At 42.8% G+C, this 22,765-nt stretch overlaps 1 protein-coding gene across 1 annotated transcript; it reads right to left on the bottom strand.

The window, feature by feature from the left end:
* Nucleotides 1–20,065: 20,065 nt before the first annotated feature.
* LOC136178537 (gastrula zinc finger protein XlCGF57.1-like) lies at nt 20,066–21,484 on the bottom strand. Its single transcript, XM_065952453.1, has one exon. The coding sequence runs from the start codon at nt 21,328–21,330 to the stop codon at nt 20,545–20,547; it is 786 nt and encodes a 261-aa protein (XP_065808525.1). The 5' UTR covers nt 21,331–21,484; the 3' UTR covers nt 20,066–20,544.
* Between the last annotated feature and the right edge of the window lie 1,281 nt (nt 21,485–22,765).

Raw genomic sequence — 22,765 nt, 5'->3', positions numbered from 1 at the left:
ACAATTTGATCGTAACAGAGTTGACGATACGTAACAGAGTCACATATCACATTTAAGTATTTGGCAATAATTGATATTATTGATAATTATTATTGATTCTAGGTTATTTTACTGCAACAAGTACATCTGTGTTATACAATTTCAGGATAAGGAAGTCAGTCATTTATCTTCTAGGGAGATGAATCTTTCAGCAGCTGAAAGGCAGCAGCAGTACAGGGCCCGGCGAAATGCCAGAAAATAAAACGGGAGAACTCCAAATTACAAAGAGAAATCAAAAAATTTAAGATTTTGCTGAAAAAGAAAACAACTGCTGTCCGAAAATACCAGAAACGCATCCAGAGACTGACACCTGTGTCTGACTCCCCTCCATCAAAAACACAAAAACAAATAGGAAAACATAAAGTCCCTGCAGAAATTCAAAGAACTATCCTTTATCACAACGTGCTGACAGAAAATATAAAAAAGAAGTATCAAGACACAAAAGAAGAGAGAGTGTGTCAGATGATATCACGGATAAAAACCTACAAATTACAGAAAACAACACAGATCTCACTTGGTTTTTCAAGAAAGCGGTTTGGAAAGAAAAACCAAAGGGACCTGTCTTTTCAAAGAAGAAAATATAGATCCAGACAAAGCAAGCTCCAGAAGGAGGTAAAAGAATTCTTTTTGAGAGATGATGTCAGCCGCTTGACTGCAGGAAAAAAGTCCAAAAATCACAAGAGGAAAAGCAAAAATGCAGAAAAGGTTTCTAAATGATACCATAAAGAACCTACATCACAAATTCATTCTTGAGAATCCATCAAGTCAGCTGTCATATGCACTTTTCTGTTTCATGCGTCCTTTCTGGGTTGTCCACCCATCCATGTCTGACAGAGAAACATGTCTGTGTAAAATTCACGAGAACTTATTCTTCATTGTGCAGAAGCTTCATACTCTCCAGCTTCTTGGCACAACTGACTTCGAAATCATCTCCAACTCATTAAGTTGTGATGCTGCAAGCAAAGAATGTATGTATGGAGCATGTGACAAATGCAGAAGCAATGTCTATCAGTTCAGCAGTGACTATGATGCTGAAACACCGGTGAGGTTCACTCAGTTGACAACTGAACTGGCAGAAAGGAGGAAGAAAAACAAAGACAGTGAAAAAGAATCACAACCAGTCTGAATGACTGTAAAAAAGGAGATGGAAAGTTGTCTAGGAGACCTTAATGAGATGTTTCAAAACCAGCTGAGAGTTTTCATGAGACATCAATTCAACATCAAAACACAATACATTCACTACCGTGAGCTCAAGAAAAACATGAAATCTCATGAGTGTTTGATCCACATTGATTTCTCAGAGAATTATGCATGTAAATTGTCAGCAGAGATTCAGGCAGTTCACTTTGCATCCTCTTAGAAGCAGGCAACTCTACACACTGGGATCCTTCATGTGGGTGAAGTGGACAAACATTTGTGCTTTACATCCATCTCAGCATCAAAAGAGAAAGGTCCACCTGCTATATGGACACACCTGTCCCCTGTTCTGGACCACATAAAAACCCATCACCCATCAGTAACTGTCGTTCATTTTTTGGACCGTGGACCGTGTACCCAATACGGCCAAAAGGGCAACTTCTACTTGTTGAGCACGGAGTTGTACAAGAAGGGCTTCAAGAAAGGAATATGGAACTTCTTTGAAGCAAGGCACGGAAAGGGAGCTCCAGATGGAGTGGGTGGGGTTTTGAAAAGAAGAGCAGACAGATTAGTTAGTGCAGGGAAAGACATTCCAAATGCCATGCAGCTGTATGAGTGTCTTCTGAGTTCCCAGACCTCTATAAAGCTGTTCTTTGTTGATGAGGAAGCTGTGGACAAAGCTGTGAAGAAGATGCCAAAAGTACTCCCAGTAGTTCCTTCGACAATGCGCCTTCATCAGCTGATCACTCTGACACCAGGAAAGGTCATCTACAGAGATGTCAGCTGTGTCTGTTCAACTAGGCAGATACTTGAGTGTGCATGTCACAACACACAAAGGTTTGAATTTCATGTCCAGCCCAGCCTTTATGTCCCCACTGAAGAGCAACAAGTGCAGGCAACACATGACATCATGTGGGACGGCAGAAATGTCATTGGCCAGTGGTGTGTCATCAAATATGATGATGACATTTATCCTGGGACCATTATCGAGGTCAACGGGACCCATGCAAAGGTCAAATGCATGCACAATGTGGGGAGGAATCGCTTCTTTTGGCCAAACCGCGACCATACCTTGTGGTATCTCTTCGACGATGTCCTCAGAATCATTCCACAACCAACCGCTGTGACGGGACGTCATGTGGAGATAGACCCAGAAATATGGGCCCAAATTGCTGCCGACTAGCTCAAAATAGTGAAACATGGATGCCACGTTTCCTGAATGCATAATGGTCTTGGATGCAGGGTTCTAAATTAACTTTTTTTGATCACCAGCCAATCAGAATTGTGTTTTATTGTGATTGCCACTGGTTTTGGGCTTAGTTCTTGGCTGTCAGTATTGTACGAGACACACACCGTTATTATTCAGATTCCTGAAATATTTATATCCCAGATGTATTATTTAGGATTAAAAAATGTTTCTGTATATAAAATGTTGTTTAAATGTTCAAATTAAGCCGCAAGTTAAAGTGAATGTGTAATAGTTTTTTGGTCTTTTAACTATGAGTGGTCAACTCTGTTATGCTCGTCATCTCTGTTACCATCAATGTCAACTCTGTTTGTGTTATGTTTTGATTTAAAAATGATGATTCTGATTCTGAAGTGGAGGCTGGCTTGACCGCAGTCTGATGCAGAGGGTGGCCTGAAGTTTGTGTGCCCAAAGATACAATTGAATAGCATATTGTTAAGGTTTCTAAAACGTATCTCCAATAACCAGATCCGTTGCTGGATTCAATAGGTGAAGACTTAAAGAGTCTTTTAGTCCAGTAAACTCAATGATGTTGTTAGCAGGAGCTAGCTGCAGCTAACACTGTGCTGTGTGCGTCTGTGGAAGTTAGCTAAAGGCTCTGCTATCTGAAACATGAGCAGGAAACACGTTTCCAGCAGTGGAAAGAAAACCAACCTGTTCTCTGTAGCTTGATTTCAGGAGTTAAAATCACATCCAGCAGTTTTCTTTGTCGGTGGAGCTCCTCTTCGTATCCACTTGTTGTTCTTTCTTCTGTTATATCTCTGATAACCGCAGCGAGCAGCCGTCGACTGAATAACTCTTTAAGATCCTTAAACCCGGCCATCTTACACACATCCAAGAGTCACAGAGGGGAAACTCAACTCAGCGCTGACGTCTTTACAACTTTACTCTGATCATCTACTGTTACGTTAGCACCCTAACGATCATTAATAAACACACGGAGAATCACGTGTCTGCTCAGCAGGAACGTTTACTCACAACTTGTGTTACACACTCAATGGTCCGGGTGGAAACAACCCGCTTTAGTTCCCTTTACAGAACACCTCCCCTCCCTTTGACTTGCATTGTAACCGCGGTTGACCTTTTTCCCGCCACCATATTGCTGTATTTAAAACTCTGGAAACCTATCTTTGTCTGTTTATCCTCATTCACCTCATTGAATAGTGTATGTAACACAGATTATGTCCAATGGGTGGCGCTGCTGTACATAATTATCATTGTCTTAAAACTGTAGAAAATACCGGTAGTGACTCTGCGCTGCACAGCTCCTCAGAAGTCTCACAGAATAAGAGCAAATGTCCGGGTAAAAAATATATATATATTCACATATCATTTATAGACCCTCTAACAATCATATTTTAGTTGAAGGAAATAAATTTGACAACAAAATATATATCTACGATTCCTCACAAAACATGGTTAACAGCTCGGTTGAGTTGCCAGTCTACGCAAACGGCCTGGCTCAAGTCACTCATTTTTTATTTTGTTCACCTTTTCTAACCATTGCTACTCATTTAATTTGTTGAATAAATTATAAGTTATTTTAACAAGTTCTACTCTCTGTGATGTTTACATATGAAAAAACTAAACATTTTGTTGCAGAAATGAAAGAAATCCATTCATATCCAAAGTAACCCTAAACAGTCAACCAGCTGGTTGACCTGCATATCTGCTTCCTGATTGAGTAATCCGAAAAATATAAACTGAAATGTTGCTTAATGAAGAGGCAGGAACACAATTTTACCAACAAATATTTTTTTGCAAATGGATTTCTTAGTGTGGAAGTCAAAGGGTTAAGTAGGCATCCCCACCTGTGACATTTTCCAGCACTCACAGAGGTAGGATAGGATAGGATAGGATAATACTTTATTGATCCCCAGAGGGGAAATTCGGGCGTTGCAGCAGCACAGACAAGTAAGCTCAAAATACACATTAAACAGAATAGATAAGATAAATAAAAATAAAAACAGGGGGTATATACAAGTACAAAATGAATGATGAAGTTAACTATGCAGGGAAATTGAGACAGTATTTGCAGAGAATGACAAGATAAAGTGACAAGTGATGATTAACGTGACTTGGTATGATAAATAGCAGCAAGTAATGTAAACAGCAGAGACGAGAGGCAGTGTTGTACCACAGTAATGCAGAGTGCAGTTATATAATGTAGTATAGCAGGTTATCCAACACACAATACAAAAAACACAATGTTAGCAAATCTAAACACAATATAATATTAACTACAAAGTAATTAAGTACTAAAAGATATAAAAAATAAGAATGTTCTATATTGGTTGCCAAGCATTTACATTTTGAACCAGACAATATCACATCTGATAAAAATGGGAGATTTATAATTGTCTCAGGGAAACTATTTAATACAAAAGTTATCCTTGCCAATGTCTACGCTCCGAATGCTGATGATGTTAGCTTTTTTGATAGTTTTTTCTCTCTTCTCAATGGCCTAGACACACATTATCTAATACTTGGTGGGGACTTCAACTGCTGGTTGGACCCGACCCTGGATCGCTCTTCCAGCAGACCAGGGGTAGTGAGTAGATCTGCCTCATGTATCCAGTCTTTAATCTCTGAGTTTGGGATTTCAGTTATATTCCTCAACCCTAGAGCGAGACAGTATTCCTTTTTTTCAAATGTCCATCACACTTACTCCAGAATAGACAATATTTTTGTTGACAACAGACTAATTCCTCAGGTCCATTCCTGCACATATCACAGTATCGTCATATCTGATCATGCCCCTGTTGTGATGTCAATGCTATTTCCCAACGCTCCACAGCCTACGAGGGACTGGCGTCTCAACCCAACCCTACTTTCAGACCCCCAGTTTGTTAAATATATAGAAGAACAGATTAGCTTTTTCTTTTAAACTAACTGTACCCCGGATGTCTCTGCTCTTGTGGTCTGGGACGCATTTAAGGCCTACTTGAGAGGACAAATAATAGCATTCACTGCAAATAAGAAAAGACAGTCTCAGAAGGACCAACTGGAATTGATATCTAAAATCCAAGAAACCGATCGACAATATGCACTTAACCGAACTCCAGAACTATATAACCAACGATTGGAACTGAAAACTAAGTTTAACCTTCTCACCACTTACCAAACGGAAAATCTCCGGTTAAAAAGTAAAAGCACCTACTATGAACATAGTGAAAAAACTGGGAAATTGCTGGCTAATCAACTAAAGGGACTAAGGGCTAAACAACTTATAACAAGTATTCACACAGACAGTGGTGATACCACTCTAGACCCCACTAAGATAAATGATACCTTTAAAGGTTTTTACTCTGTGGAATCTTATATTCTTTATACTTTTATGTTTGCTCATTAACTGATCCAATGCATTACACATAGCATTACACATATCACGTATACATGCACCGTGTCCTTATATGACCACTGCAACACACGAACCTTGCACGATACTCACCTCACCACAGGTGTTTTATCTCACGTACACAGACTCAACAACAGCTCCTTATAAGGACTATTTTTTAAACTCTCAAGGACAAGTTACTGCTACATTCACATATTTATACACTGACCACAAGGTGCTGACACAGATAAAGCTGCACCTGTTTCTTTGATCCTCCTCTGTAAGTTTCGATCACACTATATGCTCAAGTATATAAAGATTGTACGCCCCAAGAGCGGGCAGAGAACTTACTTTGTGTATCCTGTACGCATAGCTGAACTTCTCTCCATGCTGCATGTAATAAACTGGGTGACTTAGCAACTCAACAGTTTCTGAAAGTCTCTTTTATTTGCTCTCGTCCCAAGGGTCGGAGGGTTTCCTCTTTCTGCTGATTTTCTGCAGGCCCAGTTCTACCACAATTACATGGCGACGAGGATGGGATTCCTAACATCAACCGGGTAGTTTCCTCCGAAACAACTTCTCCACCCAAGTCAACTGAGGAATAGGTAAGTCAAACACCTTTTCTAAAGTTTGACAGTTTAGGGGTGGAGAGTATAGAGTTGTGAGAAGGGAGCTCTAGGTTTGGTAACGGAATCCCTGATAAATTTTGGGTAAAGAACCAGAACTGTGTGAAACTACTCTGACCATCGGACGATAGTGAAAAAAATAAAAGAAGAAGAATAAAATAAGGTAAATAAAAGAAGAATAATAAAATCAAGTACCTAAATTTGTATAAAATAGTGGGAACGAATTTGTTAAACTAAAATTCTGGGTTTCATGAGGAAACCTCAGAGACGTTTGAGGGAGTACAGTGAAAACAGAATATTAAACTGAAATTCTGGGTTTCATGGGAAACCTCAGAGACGTCTGAGGGAGTACAGTGAAAACAGAATGTTAAACTAAAAATCTGGGTTTCATGGGAAACCTCAGAGACGTTTGAGGGAGTACAGTGAAAACAGAAATTAAGCAAAGGATTGCAAAAACAAAGATAAAGTAAAATGGCTATGCTAAAGTGATAAAATAAAACAAACAAATAAAAGGAACAATGGGAAAATCAACCAGTAAACTAAAGCCTGATGGCGAAGGTAATACTCCGGATAGATCAATCTTAATGCAAATGAAAACAGGGTACCCTGACATAGATTGGCTTAAAATTTTCAAACGTTGGAACAAAAAAAAATAATAATAATAAAATAAAATAAAATAAAATAAAATAAATAAATAAATAAATAGAAATAAAAAAAATGGCCGGTACTGGGCACTTGCGACCCAAAGAAATGCGCAAAAGTGGATAAAATGTTGAAAGAAAAGTGGTGGGGAAAAGATGGCAAAGGAAAAGCAGGACCAAAGAAGAGTGAAGACCTCCATTGGGGGCTTGTGAAAGGTCATGTTGAAAAGAAAGCAGCAGTAAGTAGGGAGAGAACAGCGCTGAAAACAGCGGCTGAAATGTCAGAAAAGGCACAGCAGGAAGGTGAAGCAAACGAGAAACTTAGATTAATGTTACATTCAGTTAATCAGCCAGGAGAGCCAAGCAAACCCCCAAAAACAGATAAAGCCAAAGTTACAGCTTGGTCTCCAAATAATCCATTTGGTAAAAAGGGCTCAACTGTTAAGTTGTACCCCAGCCTGTTAACAAAAGAAGGCTCTCCCCCTGACTATAGCTCAGATGACGAATTGTACCTGTATAGAAATACACCACAAGCACCCGCACCCAGACAGGGCAGAAGCGGACAGGCTGCAGCTGCACCGCAACAACAGGATGAGCGAGCAGAGGGAGGGGGAGATAGCAGTAAGGAGCTTTCGGGCGGATCAGATGAAGAACAAAAAGCACCGAGACATTCTGAAAGACTTAAACAGCAAAAATTTAAAAAAGAACAAGACAAAAAGGAGCAGGGTCAGAAAGGAGCTAGCGGATCAGGACAGGGAGGCACACACGTGCTCGAAGCCCCTTTAAGAATATTTCCAGGAATAAATGGGGATGGGTCTCTTATCACTGCATACCGCCCCTGGACTAAAATGGAATTAAAACAACTGACTGACGATACCCCAGATCCTAAGAAGGACGTGACTCAGACTATAACATATCTAAAGAGACTGTCTGGATGTTTCCATCCCTGTCAGGGTGACTGGTACAGCTTTTGTATGGCGCGTTGGCCTAAGCTCGAGGATAGATGGAGAATACATCTTGATGCACAGAGCGCAGCTGCAAAAGATCAGACAGAAGAAAGGGGCGAACTTATGTTGGAAGAAATAATGAAGGATTTACAGACTAAATTCAAAGTCAACCCAGATTGGGGTAAACTGTCAGGACTACATAAAAGAAAAGAGGAACAGGTGGAAGATTTTGTGACTAGGTTGCAAAACACATTTAAGAAATACTCAGGCTTAACCTCAGAGCAGTTCGCCCCGCTTCTTCCGCACGCATTCGTTGACGGATTAGAAAGACATTCCAGAGAAGTGATAAAACAAGACCTCGCGTGGGAGGTAAAAACTCTAGAACAATGTGTAGCTATAGCCAAACACTTGGAAAGAAATCGACGAAATGCTGAATCCTCTGATAGTTCTAGATCAGAGTCTGACACCGATTGTAAAAAAATAAATAAACTAAGACACAGCAATAAGGGAAAGAGAGACAAACGTAAACAATATTCTGGTGCTGTAAAACAAATGATTGTGCAACAACCCCAGCAGGCTGCCCCTACCCAACCCTCCTCTCTCCCACAGACACAGTTTTTATCTCCAGCTCCCACACAGTGGCCAGTTTATCACCCCTTTCCAGCAGCTCAAGGAACCAACCCCTTTCACAGTCGAGAGCCACCCCAAGGTCAACAGGTAAGACCAGATCAATGTCTGTACTGTGGCCAAAGTGGACATTGGGCCAAAGACTGTAGATTGAAGGCCAGCCAACAAGGGCGTGGCCGAGGAGGAGCCCCAGGTTTAAACAAACCCGCCTACAGAAGTAACTGGGCTCCTCCTAGAGGAGGGGGCGGAGCTGGAGGCATGAATAGACAGCAAATGGGTCCCCCTGGTGGACCATTCCTGCACCCACAATAGGCCAGCGAGGCTCCACACCTAGGCTCACAGGGAAGTAAGCCACCCACACTTACACAAACACTAATTCCCCTTTTATTAGCTCCTCTTTCTGTTTCTCCAGATCCGAAGGCAGTGATGGAAATAAACAGGACCTCAACTGAGATGCTAGTAGACACTGGGGCTACTGTTTCTACCCTGACTCCCTCTGATGCAGCTGCTGCTAATGTTGCACCCACCACAGAAACCCTAAGTACCATAGGAGTGGCTGGAATTACGCAACAAAATTATGTCTCACAACCTGCTGCAGTGTCTTTTCAGGGTCAAAATCTGGAGCACTCTTTTCTACTTATGGGCGACAACTCACCAGTAAGTTTAATGGGAAGAGATTTATTAGGTAAGTTAAAAGCCACTTTGGTATGCCATGCTAATTCTGTTGAATTACAGCTCCCTCCAACTTCCCAGATGTCCATGACAGTTAACCAGCCTGGACTTTTCTACAGCCTAATGTATAATGACTTTCAGTCAGATATTATTATAAGAAGCATGGTGCCTTTTACATTTGATCTATTGCAGGAGTTTCTCTCAGACAGCCCAGACCTCCCTGATGTTTCCTCAGCTTGTGTCCCTCCACACCGCATGCACTGGACTTTGCACGTTGACCCTACAGGACGAGACCTTGAGTATTTCCATAATTTTTCTCCCTTCTTAGGACAGGCCTGTAGTGTTTTTGCGTGTACCATTTTGTTGTGTAAGCAGGGGAGTGCCCTATTGACACATCAATTGGGCCCAGTAGCCTCCAGCTTGTTCCAGCAACCTGACTCCGCCCCACACCTGACTCTCTACACCTGTGAAGGTTACGAGCCTAAAGACTTAGGTCCCATAGCAAAGACCTTACAGACTCTGACTCCAACCATCTCACATTTGTACCAAGGAATGGTGTACTCCCACTATGAGGGCGTGGCATGGACAGTGACAGTAGATGACTCATGGTTAGCTGATGACGAAGATCCTGTATGCACCATTTCACCTTTTAAGACCACTGACATGTCTCACCCTCTTTCTCTGTTCTCAGTTTCTGTTCCTCCTCAGTCCCCTGCCACAGCAGGAGTCCCAGACACATTGTGGTCTCAGTACTCTAATGAGTGTGGCCTAATGTTGTCTCACCCTCCTGTGTCAATTCCTGTAAAATCAGGTCCTGCTCCCAGAAAACAGCAGTACCCCCTCTCACAGGCCTCTCTGGAAGGCATTAAGCCTGTCATCGCTACCCTTTTAGACCAAGGAGTTTTGGTGCCGTGTCAGAGCCCCTGTAACACCCCTATTCTACCCGTTAAGAAACCTAACTCCCCTGACTGGCGGTTTGTTCAAGATCTCCGCCTGATAAATGACTATGTGGCTCCCATGACTCCTGTAGTACCCAGCCCCACCACCATCCTAACCTCTATTCCTCCCTCTACTCAGTGGTACTCTGTTGTTGACCTCTGTTCTGCTTTTTTCAGCATCCCTGTCTCCCCAGAGTCCCAGTACCTGTTTGCTTTCACCTACGGTGGGCATCAGTACACGTGGACTCGCCTCCCACAAGGTTTTATTCACAGCCCCACTCTTTTTGCCCGAGCCCTTCTTACAGATCTAGCTGACGTTCAACTCCCTGGAGGCAGTGCCTTGATCCAGTACGTGGACGACCTGTTGGTAGCCAGCCCCACCAAAGAGGCATGCGAAACGGACACAAGAGCTCTGTTGTTGTCATTGGCTGAGAAGGGACACAAGGCCAGCGCCACGAAAGCCCAGCTGGTGCAACAAGAAGTGATCTACCTGGGCCATGTTCTCAAAGGTAACACCCGCCAAGTCAGTAGTAAACGTGTTTCTGCTGTTTTGAACATTCCAAAACCCCACACCAAGAAGCAGCTGAAGTCGTTCCTAGGCATCCTCGGGTACTCCAGACCATGGATCATAGACTTTGCCCCTCGAGCCAGGCCCCTTCAAGACATGCTCCTGCAGGCAGCTCCTGAGCACCTCCAATGGACGGAGGATGCAGAGACAGCGTTTACTGACTTAAAACAAGCACTTTCACAGGCCCCGGCGCTGGGTCTCCCTGATTACAGCAAACCTTTCCAGCTGTACGTTCACGAACGCAATGGGTTTGCCTCTGGTGTTCTCACTCAACAACATGGCTCTAACAAACGCCCAGTAGGTTACTATTCCACTCGCCTTGACAACACTGAGCTGGGTTTGCCCCCGTGTCTCCGAGCTGTGGCGGCTGCTGCTTTCATGGTAAGAACCGTGTCTGACCTGGTATTGGACTCTCAGTGTAAACTTTATGTTCCCCATGCAGTGAGTGCTCTGCTTACCAGAGCCAGCACACAACACCTTTCCGCAGCCAGACAGTCATTGTTGCTGCTGTCTATGCCTAATCTTACTATTCACAGATCTCCAACTCTCGATCCCTCTTCTCTCCTTCCTACTGCTGCTGACGGTGAGCCCCATGACTGCCAGGCGACGGTAACAATGACCTACACCATTCGTGAAGATCTCTTTGACACCCCTTTGTCTAACCTTGACCTTACCCTGTTCACTGACGGCAGCTCTTCTAGAAACCTGCAGGGCACGCTTGATTCAGGTTGGGCTGTAGTTTCTCCCACTGGCACCATTCTTACAGGTAAACTTCCAGGCCACTTCTCTGCTCAACAGGCGGAGCTAGTGGCTCTCACTCAGGCATGTATCTATGCAAAGAATAAATCTGTTAACATCTACACTGACTCTCGGTATGCTTTAGGTGTCTGCCTTGATTTTGGTGGAATCTGGAGACATCGTGATTTCTTAACATCTGCAGGCACCCCTATTAAAAATGCTTCCCTAGTAGAGGCTCTCCTAAAAGCTCTCCTTCTTCCTTCTAAAGTTGCTATTCTCAAATGTGACGCCCATACATCTTCCAAAGATCCTGTGAGCCTCGGTAACGCAAGAGCTGATACTGCAGCAAAAGCCGCTGCGGTGTCAGGAGCCCTCGCTCCCGTGTTGGCGACCTCAACACTGGTTTCTCCCAGCCCGGATCCCTCCGTCCATGACGTAGCTGCCTTACAGTTAGCTGCCGAACCCTTGGAACGATCTCACTGGCAGACAAAATGTGTTCTTGTAAATAATGTAAATTACTCTGTCGACGGGCGCCCGTGTTGCCCTCAGTCGCTCCTCCCCTACCTCTTACAGACTGTTCACGGTGTAGCACACGTGAACAAAGGGGGGATGGAAGCGATAATTAGACGTGTATGGTATGCAAATAATGTATCCCAGGCATGTGCTGATTTTGTACAAAGATGTGCCATTTGCCAACAACACAACGTTGGAAAGACAACAAAAGTGAAACAAGGTGCTCATCCTGCTCCACCAGGACCATTTTCAAATTTACAGATTGATTTTATCCAAATGCCAAAACACGGACGGTTTCAATACGTCCTGGTCATGGTGGACACATTCTCAGGATGGCCCGAAGCTTTTCCTACTGCAAAAGCAGACACAACAGCAGTATCAAAAGCCTTACTCAAAGAGTTCATTCCAAGGTTTGGTATCCCAGTATCCATTAATAGTGACAGAGGGACTCATTTTGCTGGACAAATAGTGCAAGATGTTGTTACAGCACTAGGAATCAAACACCACCTGCACACACCTTACCATCCACAAAGTGCAGGGAAAGTTGAAAGGTTGAACCAGACTCTGAAACTCAAACTAGCTAAAATATGTGCACAGACACAACTTAGCTGGCCGGAGGCTCTTCCTCTGGCCTTGATGAGTATCAGAGCTACTACTAGCAGACGTAATCATTTATCTCCATATGAGGTGATTACAGGACGAGCCATGAGCACCCCAGGATCTCTGGGCACTATGATAGTCCCTCAAGAAATGGCCCTGAGACATGATAGTGTACTAAACTATTGCAAAGCGTTGCACTATGTCTTCTCATCCATTCACAAACAGGTTCGTGAAGGACAACCACAACCCCTGAACGAACCAGGACATCCACTGCAACCAGGTGACTACGTGGCTATAAAGATCCACCAAAGGAAGACTGCACTGCAGCCCCGGTGGACCAAACCTTATCAGGTTCTACTCGTCACAAACACCGCAGTAAAGGTCGAAGGTCGACCTACATGGATCCACGCATCCCACTGTAAGAAGGTAACACCACCTGCTGCAACGGCTGACAAGACAGCATTAGAGCGTTGAGGAATTAGTCGACAGGAGTGTACGACGTGCTCTGCTCCTACAGCAGGCAACATGGCTCCAACTCCAACCCTCCTGCCATTGACTGAGAGGCAGCCACGCGGTCAGAAGAGAGACAGGCCCAGACCATGGCATCCTTTTAGAAATCATAAAGGCCTGTGTGGCCTCCGAGGCACGACATGTATCCTCCTAATTTTTGCTAGCATTGTGCTAGCACCTTGGTTATGGTATCAGCTGCAAGAAACTAACACTAAATCTGTAACCACTCCCACTAAACCCTCTCTCACCAACTCTACAGCACCCGATGTTAACACCACTTTTTCTCCGCAGCAACAACCACGTGAAAGACGGTCTGTATCCTCTACCACTGTCTCTTGTCTCACACCTTCTCCCAAACAAACTCATAAGACCATTCCTCAGATTTTCCTTCCTAGAAATCAGCATTGATGAGCAATTTGTTTGGTAAATGGAAAGGTCTAATTATGTCTGTCCTACTTTCAATTGCAGTCATGGCTGCGATTCTCATTCTCTGTGGTTGTTGCTGTATCCCATGTATTAGAGCTCTTATGACTCGCTTGATTGACCGTGCTATTTCACCCCCACATCCTGAAGATGCTGTGCAAAATTTCCCGCTGCTAGCGGTTAATGGTGATGCTAATGACGCTGATGATGAAAATGAAGGCTACCCCGATCTCAGTTTCTTCCCCTTTGATGAGTGATGTGTGAAGGATGTTTTATGTTTTATTTTGTTTTATTGTAGTTTGTTCTAAAGAACAAAAGGGGGGAATGTGGAATCTTATATTCTTTATACTTTTATGTTTGCTCATTAACTGATCCAATGCATTACACATAGCATTACACATATCACGTATACATGCACCGTGTCCTTATATGACCACTGCAACACACGAACCTTGCACGATACTCACCTCACCACAGGTGTTTTATCTCACGTACACAGACTCAACAACAGCTCCTTATAAGGACTATTTTTTAAACTCTCAAGGACAAGTTACTGCTACATTCACATATTTATACACTGACCACAAGGTGCTGACACAGATAAAGCTGCACCTGTTTCTTTGATCCTCCTCTGTAAGTTTCGATCACACTATATGCTCAAGTATATAAAGATTGTACGCCCCAAGAGCGGGCAGAGAACTTACTTTGTGTATCCTGTACGCATAGCTGAACTTCTCTCCATGCTGCATGTAATAAACTGGGTGACTTAGCAACTCAACAGTTTCTGAAAGTCTCTTTTATTTGCTCTCGTCCCAAGGGTCGGAGGGTTTCCTCTTTCTGCTGATTTTCTGCAGGCCCAGTTCTACCACAACTCCCAACTGTATACCTCACAATTTAATGGTGACGATGCAGCTATTAAGGCCTTTCTTGACCCTTTGTCCACCCCAACCATTCCGCCAGAGTTGGTGGAGAAAATGGAGGCTCCTCTGTCTCAGGCGGAGATAGCCCTGGCTATATCATCCATGCAATCCGGGAAATCCCCTGGCCCTGATGGCTTCCCAGCTGAATTTTTCAAGAAATTTTCAGCACTCCTCTCTCCACGCCTTGCTACTGTCTTTTTCGAGTCTCTTAGGCGAGGCTCACTTCCTCAGTCGATGAATGAGGCTCGTATAACTCTTATAGCTAAAAAGGGTAAGGATCCCACATACTGTGCCTCGTACAGGCCAATCTCCCTGCTCAACACAGATGCGAAAGTCCTCGCCAAGACACTAGCACACAGGTTGGAGGAAGTTACCCCCTTAATAATAGCGCAGGGTCAGACTGGCTTTATAAAGAACCGACACTCCTTCTTCAATGTCCGACATTTATTTAACATTCTATACTCAAGCTCTAGTAATGTCCCCGAATGTGTCATGACACTAGATGCAGAGAAGGCGTTTGATCGCGCTGAGTGGAAATATTTGTTTAAAGTTCTGGAAAATTTTGGATTAGGTCCGTTACCTATAGCCTCGATTAAATTATTGTATGCTTCTCCCATTGCTAAAGTTCAAACAAACAGCACAATCTCTCAGCCCTTCGCAATGGCTCTTCGGAACAGCCAGGGTGTCTCTGGTATTTGGAGAGGGGGTACAGAGCATAGGGTGTCTTTATATGCAGATGGTCTCCTATTATATATTTCAGACCCAAATACCTCGCTTCCAGCAGCTCTCTCCCTGCTTGAGCAATTTGGATCTATATCTGGATACAAGATCAATATGCACAAGAGCGAACTGTTTCCAATTAACAGACAGGCGTTTGACTTAGACTACAGTGGCATTCCATTCCAAATTGAAGAGAGACAATTTACCTATTTGGGAGTGGTTGCTACCCGACAATTTAAGAACATTTTGAAAGACAATTCTATAACCTTGTTAAACCAGGTCAGAACATCACTATCAAAGTGGTCCCCCCTCACATTATCGCTCGCTGGGCGAATAAACTCCATAAAAATGAATGTTCTCCCAAAATTTACATATTTGTTTCAGTGTGTCCCAGTACTTGTTCCAAAATCGTTTTTGTTTCATTGGATTCCATTATCTCCTCATATATATGGCAGGGCAAGAGGCCTCGAATTAGCAAAGCTCTGCTTCAGAGACCCAAAAGGGATGGAGGTATGGGGCTCCCTGATTTCCGTCACTACTAGTGGGCTACCAATATTCGTTGTATTGCTTTTTGGACTCGCTTTTATCTCCAGTCCGACGGTCCAGACTGGACATCTCTGGAGCTAAATTCATGCCGAGACATCTCCCTCCCTGTACTCCTCGGTGCGCCGCTTGACTGCCCCTTACCAAAATCACTGGATAATCCAATGGTACGTCATACCCTTTGGGTGTGGACCCAATGTAGGAGATCCTTTCGATACGAATTCTTTTCCCTTCTGAGTCCGATTGCCTCAAACCATCTCTTCACCCCCTCGCGCTCTGACTCAACTTTTCGGACTTGGCATGAAAGGGGCATCAGATCGTTTGCGGACTTGTTTGAAGACGGTTGTTTTGTTTCCTTTAATCAATTGACTGAGAAATACAATTTACCCAAAACGCACTTCTTTCGGTATTTACAGGTCAGACAGTATGTTCGTTCGCACGTGCCTTGTTTCCCTTCAGTACCCATAGCTAACCCAATAGATACCTTTCTTTCCTTTGACCCACTGTCTAGAGGTGCGCTGTCCAAGTTACACAATATCATTTTGATGCTGATATGTTCACCACTGGACAAGATTAAGACGGCCTGGGAACAGGACTTGGGACACATCTCTGATGACCAATGGGACTCCATTCTTTTATCAATACATAAATCCTCAATCTGTGCTAGACACTGTCTACTTCAATTTAAGGTGGTCCACAGGGGTCACATGTCCAAGGTTAAGTTGTCCAGCATGTACCCCGATATAACTCCCACCTGTGACAAATGCAATTTGGGTGGCAGTAGCTCAGTCTGTAGGGACTTGGGTTGGGAACCGGAGGGTCGCCGGCTCAAGTCCCGGTGCGGACCAAATATGGAAGTTGGTCTGGCAGCTGGAGAGGTACCAGATCACTTCCTGACCACCTGTCACAGGTATAAATGTACGTCACTTGTCAAGGTACGGGAGGTGTTTGACCCCGGAAGGGCTTATGGTTTTTGACCGCTGAGGCGGCAGGCGGCATGGAGAAACCGCAGCTGTATTGTTTGTTTGTTTGTTTAGTTCAAAAGAATGGAAACTGATGGACGCTGTATTCACTTCATGGTGCTGCAATAAATGGATTGTATTATGCTGCAAACCAAAGACACGACTGCAGAAATCTTATTGATCGACAAACAGCAAACGGGATCGTATTGACCTACGACAGTACGGCGCGTCAGCCAGGTCACTCCTGGGAGTCAAAACAAAACGGCAGCTTTAGTATTAGACTAAGCTTCTATAGTGTCCCTCGTGTATGTTTTGTTTCGAGTGGGCGCGAGCCGTCGGCAGGTTTCACCCATTCCTCCATCTCCAAGTTCTCCTCGATCGTCTTCAGGATGTCTAAACTGATCGCGGTGCTGTGGGGGACGCACTGAGGAGAAACACAGACGAGCTCTGATGGAACAAACACCACATGACTTCAAATAACACGTGAACTTTATCATTCATGTGGAGGCAGAGCAATAACATAGAACACCTTGTTCTGGCTTCTGGCCTTACAATAAACTACAAATACACCAGCTGGTACCAGGAGATACGTTTTAAATAATTCACTACACATGAAATAAAACAGCAACTTTGGTTTGAATATCACTTCAGAGAACATGTGTCTCTGAGTCTATACGCACGCCGTGTGTTTGTCAGGAGACTTCTCAGAAAACATATTTATATTTTCATTTCATTGTACAGTGTTCACCTTTGTTATTTTTTGTATTATATCTTTGCTTTAATACAGTGTATAGCTTCTGTACAGTTTATTTAAGCAAATTTACCCTCTTTAATGAGTTGCATTTTGTACTTTTCAAGCTCTAGTTTTCTTTTTTGTTTCAAATGTTAAACCTGCATCAACAAAACGAGGTGTAATGCCTGCCCCTAAAAAAAATAGCTTTCATAGGATTGTTACTCATACACAGAAACCATTGTCAAAATCCCAAGTCAAGTCTACCACTGATTAAATACCAAGTTTAAAAACCAACTTAACCAAACGTCTCAGAAAATGTAATGTAACAAGGTAATCAGTCCAACAAACAAAGAAAATATGCTGCTTTACTTTACAAGCTTTATGGAGACACCCCAACACCTACACTAATAACTAACTCACCTAAGCCTCACTTCTTCAATGGCTTGTCGAGCTCGAGGCGTCTCCCAAACTCGGACACCATCCCTGAAGACCACTGACCGAGTCACCTGAAACATACCGAATTTGGCACACCCCCTCCCCAGAGTTACCACTAAAAATAAAAATGGCAAAATAACCAAGTGGCAAGTCCTGCTTGCCCGGCGGCTTGCTGATCAGGGTGCTCAAAAATAAAACTCTTGATGGTCAAACTAACAAGTACAACTAATGCTCTGAAGAAAGTCAAATCGTTAAATCTTCAAACAAATTGTACCAGTAACAAGTCAGAGAGGTTACTTACCACTCTACACAGATCAAGTTCCAAACAAACTACACAAACAATCTGATACACAACTAATTAGATTTACAACTACCAAGTATCAAGCCAAATCCAAGTTCAGAAGTCAGACAAGCCCCCATTTTCTCACAACCCAGGCAAATCCTCCTAATCAAAGAATGTGCAAACTGTAAATCAGTGGTGATTGTAATGGTGAATGTGTGTAGTGTTGACGAGAGAGAGACAGAGGCTGTATCTGAATTGCCAAGTACATACTCAATCTTTCAGTAGACAGTACCTACTATCCATGCTGTATACTGTTTGTACCTACTATTCAGTAGGCGCGCACAGTAGGAAGATATTTGTTCCTACTTCTTCTGATTCATTCAGTAAAGAAGTGATGTCATTTACATTTCCCGAACCGGCCGCATTCACCCATTTTTTTTTTGTTTTTTGTTTAGCTTTATTCAAGAAGAGTAATGCACATATACAGTCAGGTAAACAAAAAACAATATTACAATGTAAATAAAGTAAAAGGCAGATTAAATAACTAAATAACATACAGTACATAAAGGAAAGTACAAATGAAAGACAGTAATATACAGAATATAAAATAAACCAATAAAGACGCATTTAAAGAGTTAAATCATTATTTAAATAGAGGGGGAAAGGTTTTATAATAATGCAGATATTTGTTATATTTTCTGTTGTTAATTAAAAGTAGTGATTTCAGACAGGACTTTAATTCTAGATTAAAAATTGATTAAATTAATCCACGCTCGTTTGTTTTGATCTGGAGGCAGACGTGAAGTGACGATTTATGTTTAGTTTCGCACTGCATTGTGGGTAAAATACAATTCATTTCCTGAAAGCACGCATCCGATCCATGTTGTATAAACCCCGGAAATTAGTATCCATACTGAAATGTTCAGTATACTGAAGTTAACCCAAACAATGCATACTGAATGACCACGAAAGTTCAGTATACTGAAACTCCTACTAAAAAGTACTGCCTACTGAACTGTGGCTATTCGGAAAGGGCCCGAGAATAAGAAGCCACTTTAAATACTGAGGCCCTGTGTGCCCAGGTGCACAAAATCAAATGAAGTGGCTCCGCCCCTCTTTACCTGAAGGCAACCTGAGTGGGGAGAAACACAAGGCAGCAGAAAGAGCACTGACTGGGTGTGTGGTTATGGTGCACCACAAAGAGTGCACAGTGATCTGGGTCGGAACTTTGAGTCCGAGGTGTTCTAGAAAATGGGCTCACTGTTATTGAGAAAATGCACAACACACCTTTTCGACCACAGTCTGATGGACCGGTAGAAAGATTTAACTCCACCCTGCAGAAGATTCTGGCCACAACAGCCGAGCGCTGACACGGGGACCTTAGGATCCCCTACGCTGTCATGGCTTACAGAGCAACCAGGCACAGCGCTACCAGTTTCACACCCAACTTCATGATGTTCAGCCGTGAAGTTAGTGAACCAGGGGACCTGGTAACTGGCCTGCCCCCGACCCTTAAACAGCTCCTTCTTCCCCTGAGTATGTCCAGCAAACTCCGGGAGAGTCAGAGTGGATTTGGATCATCGGATTGCCAGAGATGCACTGGGGGAGTCAGTGAAGCAGCAAAAAGGAAGCCAAAGAGAGAAATGATAACAGAACAAATATACACACAATTGAAGTGTTTTTTCCATATACCATTTAGTTATACACACTGAAGGCTATAATGCTATAGGCTCTATTGTTTCTTCTAATGTTGAGTAAATCCAGATGACATCTACAAGTGTTGTCATTCAGTTTGGGATCAAAGGCTGCAGCAGTTTTGTGCCCAGTGGCCTCTGCACTCTTAATTAATCCTGTGCATGTTCAGGTGTCATTGAGATTTTCTTTATTTTGTATTCTGACTGCAGGATTCTTATTAAGGGTTAAAGGTTTTCAGTTAAATAAACCTGGACCTGATCTGACTGTGGTCGCTCTGCATCAGGATCTGCTGAGTTCCTTTTCTTTACCAAAGAGAATTTAGGCACTCGAAACAAAATAACACAAGTAGATGAAAGTCTTTCTCACTCTACATCAGTTTATTTATTACAAGGTGACACGTGAGCTGTCTGAAGAACTTCTGCTACCCAACCCAGAGGCATCCAAGGAAACGGAGTGACAGAAAGAAGAAGATATCAGCAGAGAAGAAGAATCCTTACACTGTAACTGTTTCATATAAACACTTTAAATTCAAACGTCATAGCTGATCCCAACTTACTGGTTCATATGTCAGCAAAACTTCAATGTCAAAAAAGTAGAGACAGATTTATGTCTTATATCTCTTTTTTGTCTTATATACACATTAGTGATGTGAAGTTGGAATCCTTTAGATCAGTTTTACCATTGCACAGGATTAGCATTTCTCTCCTGCATGAACTAACATGTGTCTGGTCAGAATTTCTTTCCGGTTAAACCTTTTACCACACTCAGAGCAGCTGAAGGGTTTCTCTCCTGTATGAATTAACATGTGTTTTGTCAGACTTCCTCTTAGGGTAAAGCTTTTACTGCAAACAGAGCAGCTGAAGGCTTTCTCTCCTGTATGAACTAACATGTGTGTGGTCAGAGTCGCTTTCCGGTTAAACCTTTTACCACACTCAGAGCAGCTGAAGGGTTTCTCTCCTGTATGAACTGACATGTGTTTTGTCAGAGTTCCTCTTAGGGTAAAGCTTTTACTGCAAACAGAGCAGCTGAAGGCTTTCTGTCCTGTATGAACTAACATGTGTCTGGTCAGACTTTGTCTAAGGGTAACGCTTTTACTGCAAACAGAGCAGCTGAAGGGTTTCTCTACTGTATGAACTAACATGTGTTGGGTCAGATGTCCTCTTTGGGTAAAGCTTTTACTGCAAACAGAGCAGCTGAAGGCTTTCTGTCCTGTATGAACTAATATGTGTGTGGTCAGATTTCCTCTTCGGGTAAAGCTTTTACTGCAAACAGAGCAGCTCAAGGGTTTCGCTACTGTATGAACTAACATGTGTCTGGTCAGAGACTCTTTCCGGTTAAACCTTTTACTACACTCAGAGCAGCTGAAGGCTTTCTCTCCTGTATGAACTAACATGTGTCTGGTCAGACTTTGTCTATGGTTAAAGCTTTTACTGCAAACAGAGCAGCTGAAGGCTTTCTCTCCTGTATGAACTAACATGTGTCTGGTCAGATGCCCTATCTGGTTAAATCTTTTACCACACTCCAAGCAGCTGTGTTGTCTGTTACCAGTCTTTAGTTTCTTATTTTTCAAGTTTAATTCTGACAGATCTTCTCTTGTCTTTTTCCAATCATCACTGTCATCAGTCTCAGGTTCACCAGAGTCTTCAGTCTCGACCTCAGTCTCTGGTTGTAAACGTCTCTCTGGATCTGAGTCTCTCTCTGGTTCTGCTCCTCCACAGTCCTCTCCATCAACTCCTGTTTCCATCTGTTCAGTTTGTCTCTGATGAAGCTGTGAGGACTGAGGTTTCTCTTCATCATCTTCACTCTTCACAGAGACAGGAGTGAAGGGGAACTTGGTGGTATCAGCCTCCTCCAGTCCTTGAAGCTGTTCTTCCTCCTGACTGATCCACAGTTCCTCATGTTCTTCTTTAATGTGTTGGGGCTTAGTGTCCTCCTGGTCCAGAATGTGGCTCCACTCCTGCTGCTCAGGTGGAAGCTCTTCTTTACTCACCAACAGCTGCTGGACATCTGCAGGACACAGTAAACAAACATTAACGGTACTTAAACTGCTTTTTAAATATTAATAAGGGCTGTCAAATGATTTCATTTTTAAAGGCTGAAAATCAATAGTTCACTAGAATTGATCACATTTTAATCATGTTTGGAATTCACTCATTTTGCATTTAAAAAACGTTTTTAATGCTTTTATTTTGTAATGCCTTAAGCTTAGGTTACTTTACTTCCTTTTTGGATACAAACCTACCTTTATTTTGGAAGAAAATAAGGAACTTGTCTAAGGCTGTGAAGATTGAGGTTTCTCATCATTAAGTCCTGGAGAGCGGGCAGCCAAGGTTCGAAACCGACCTGTGGCTCATTTCCAAAACGGCAACAGAAAGGCTGGCGTTATGTAAATGAGCCATGTGCTGCTGATCACTTCCTGATTATGTCAGATACTACCTCTTCACACACCAAAGTGCTGAGCTAGCTCAATCTTTAGGAAAGAATAAGATATGTGTCCAACAGAGAGTTTTTGCAATTAAATTGCAGAAATTGCAACAATTATTTGCATTTTTTTTTAATACAAAAAATCAAGACTTTTTTCATTAAACTATGTTCTTACACACACTTTGATGTAGGGATGTAATGATTCACGAGACTGGGTTCGCGATACGATTCTTTCACGATTTATTTTACAAATTGAGAATGAAGAAACATTTTGAAATAACTGAAAAAGATTCCTTTAATTTATTCATGAAAACACCATGGGGGTGGGGGGCACAGACCCTTAAAGGGATCATGGTGTTCATGTGTTTCTTTGAATGACAGCAGTCAAAACAATTATTTCAACTTTTAACGGTCTGTCTAGCTTAGTTTTTGTTCCTGCAATCCCTTTTCTGAGCACCCCTGAATGCATCTCTCATTGTCTGAGCACC

The sequence above is a fragment of the Labrus bergylta genome, chromosome 3 (genome assembly GCF_963930695.1).
Source record: "Labrus bergylta chromosome 3, fLabBer1.1, whole genome shotgun sequence".
NCBI classification, from domain to species: domain Eukaryota; kingdom Metazoa; phylum Chordata; class Actinopteri; order Labriformes; family Labridae; genus Labrus; species Labrus bergylta.
This window is presented reverse-complemented; position numbering and strand designations above follow the sequence as displayed.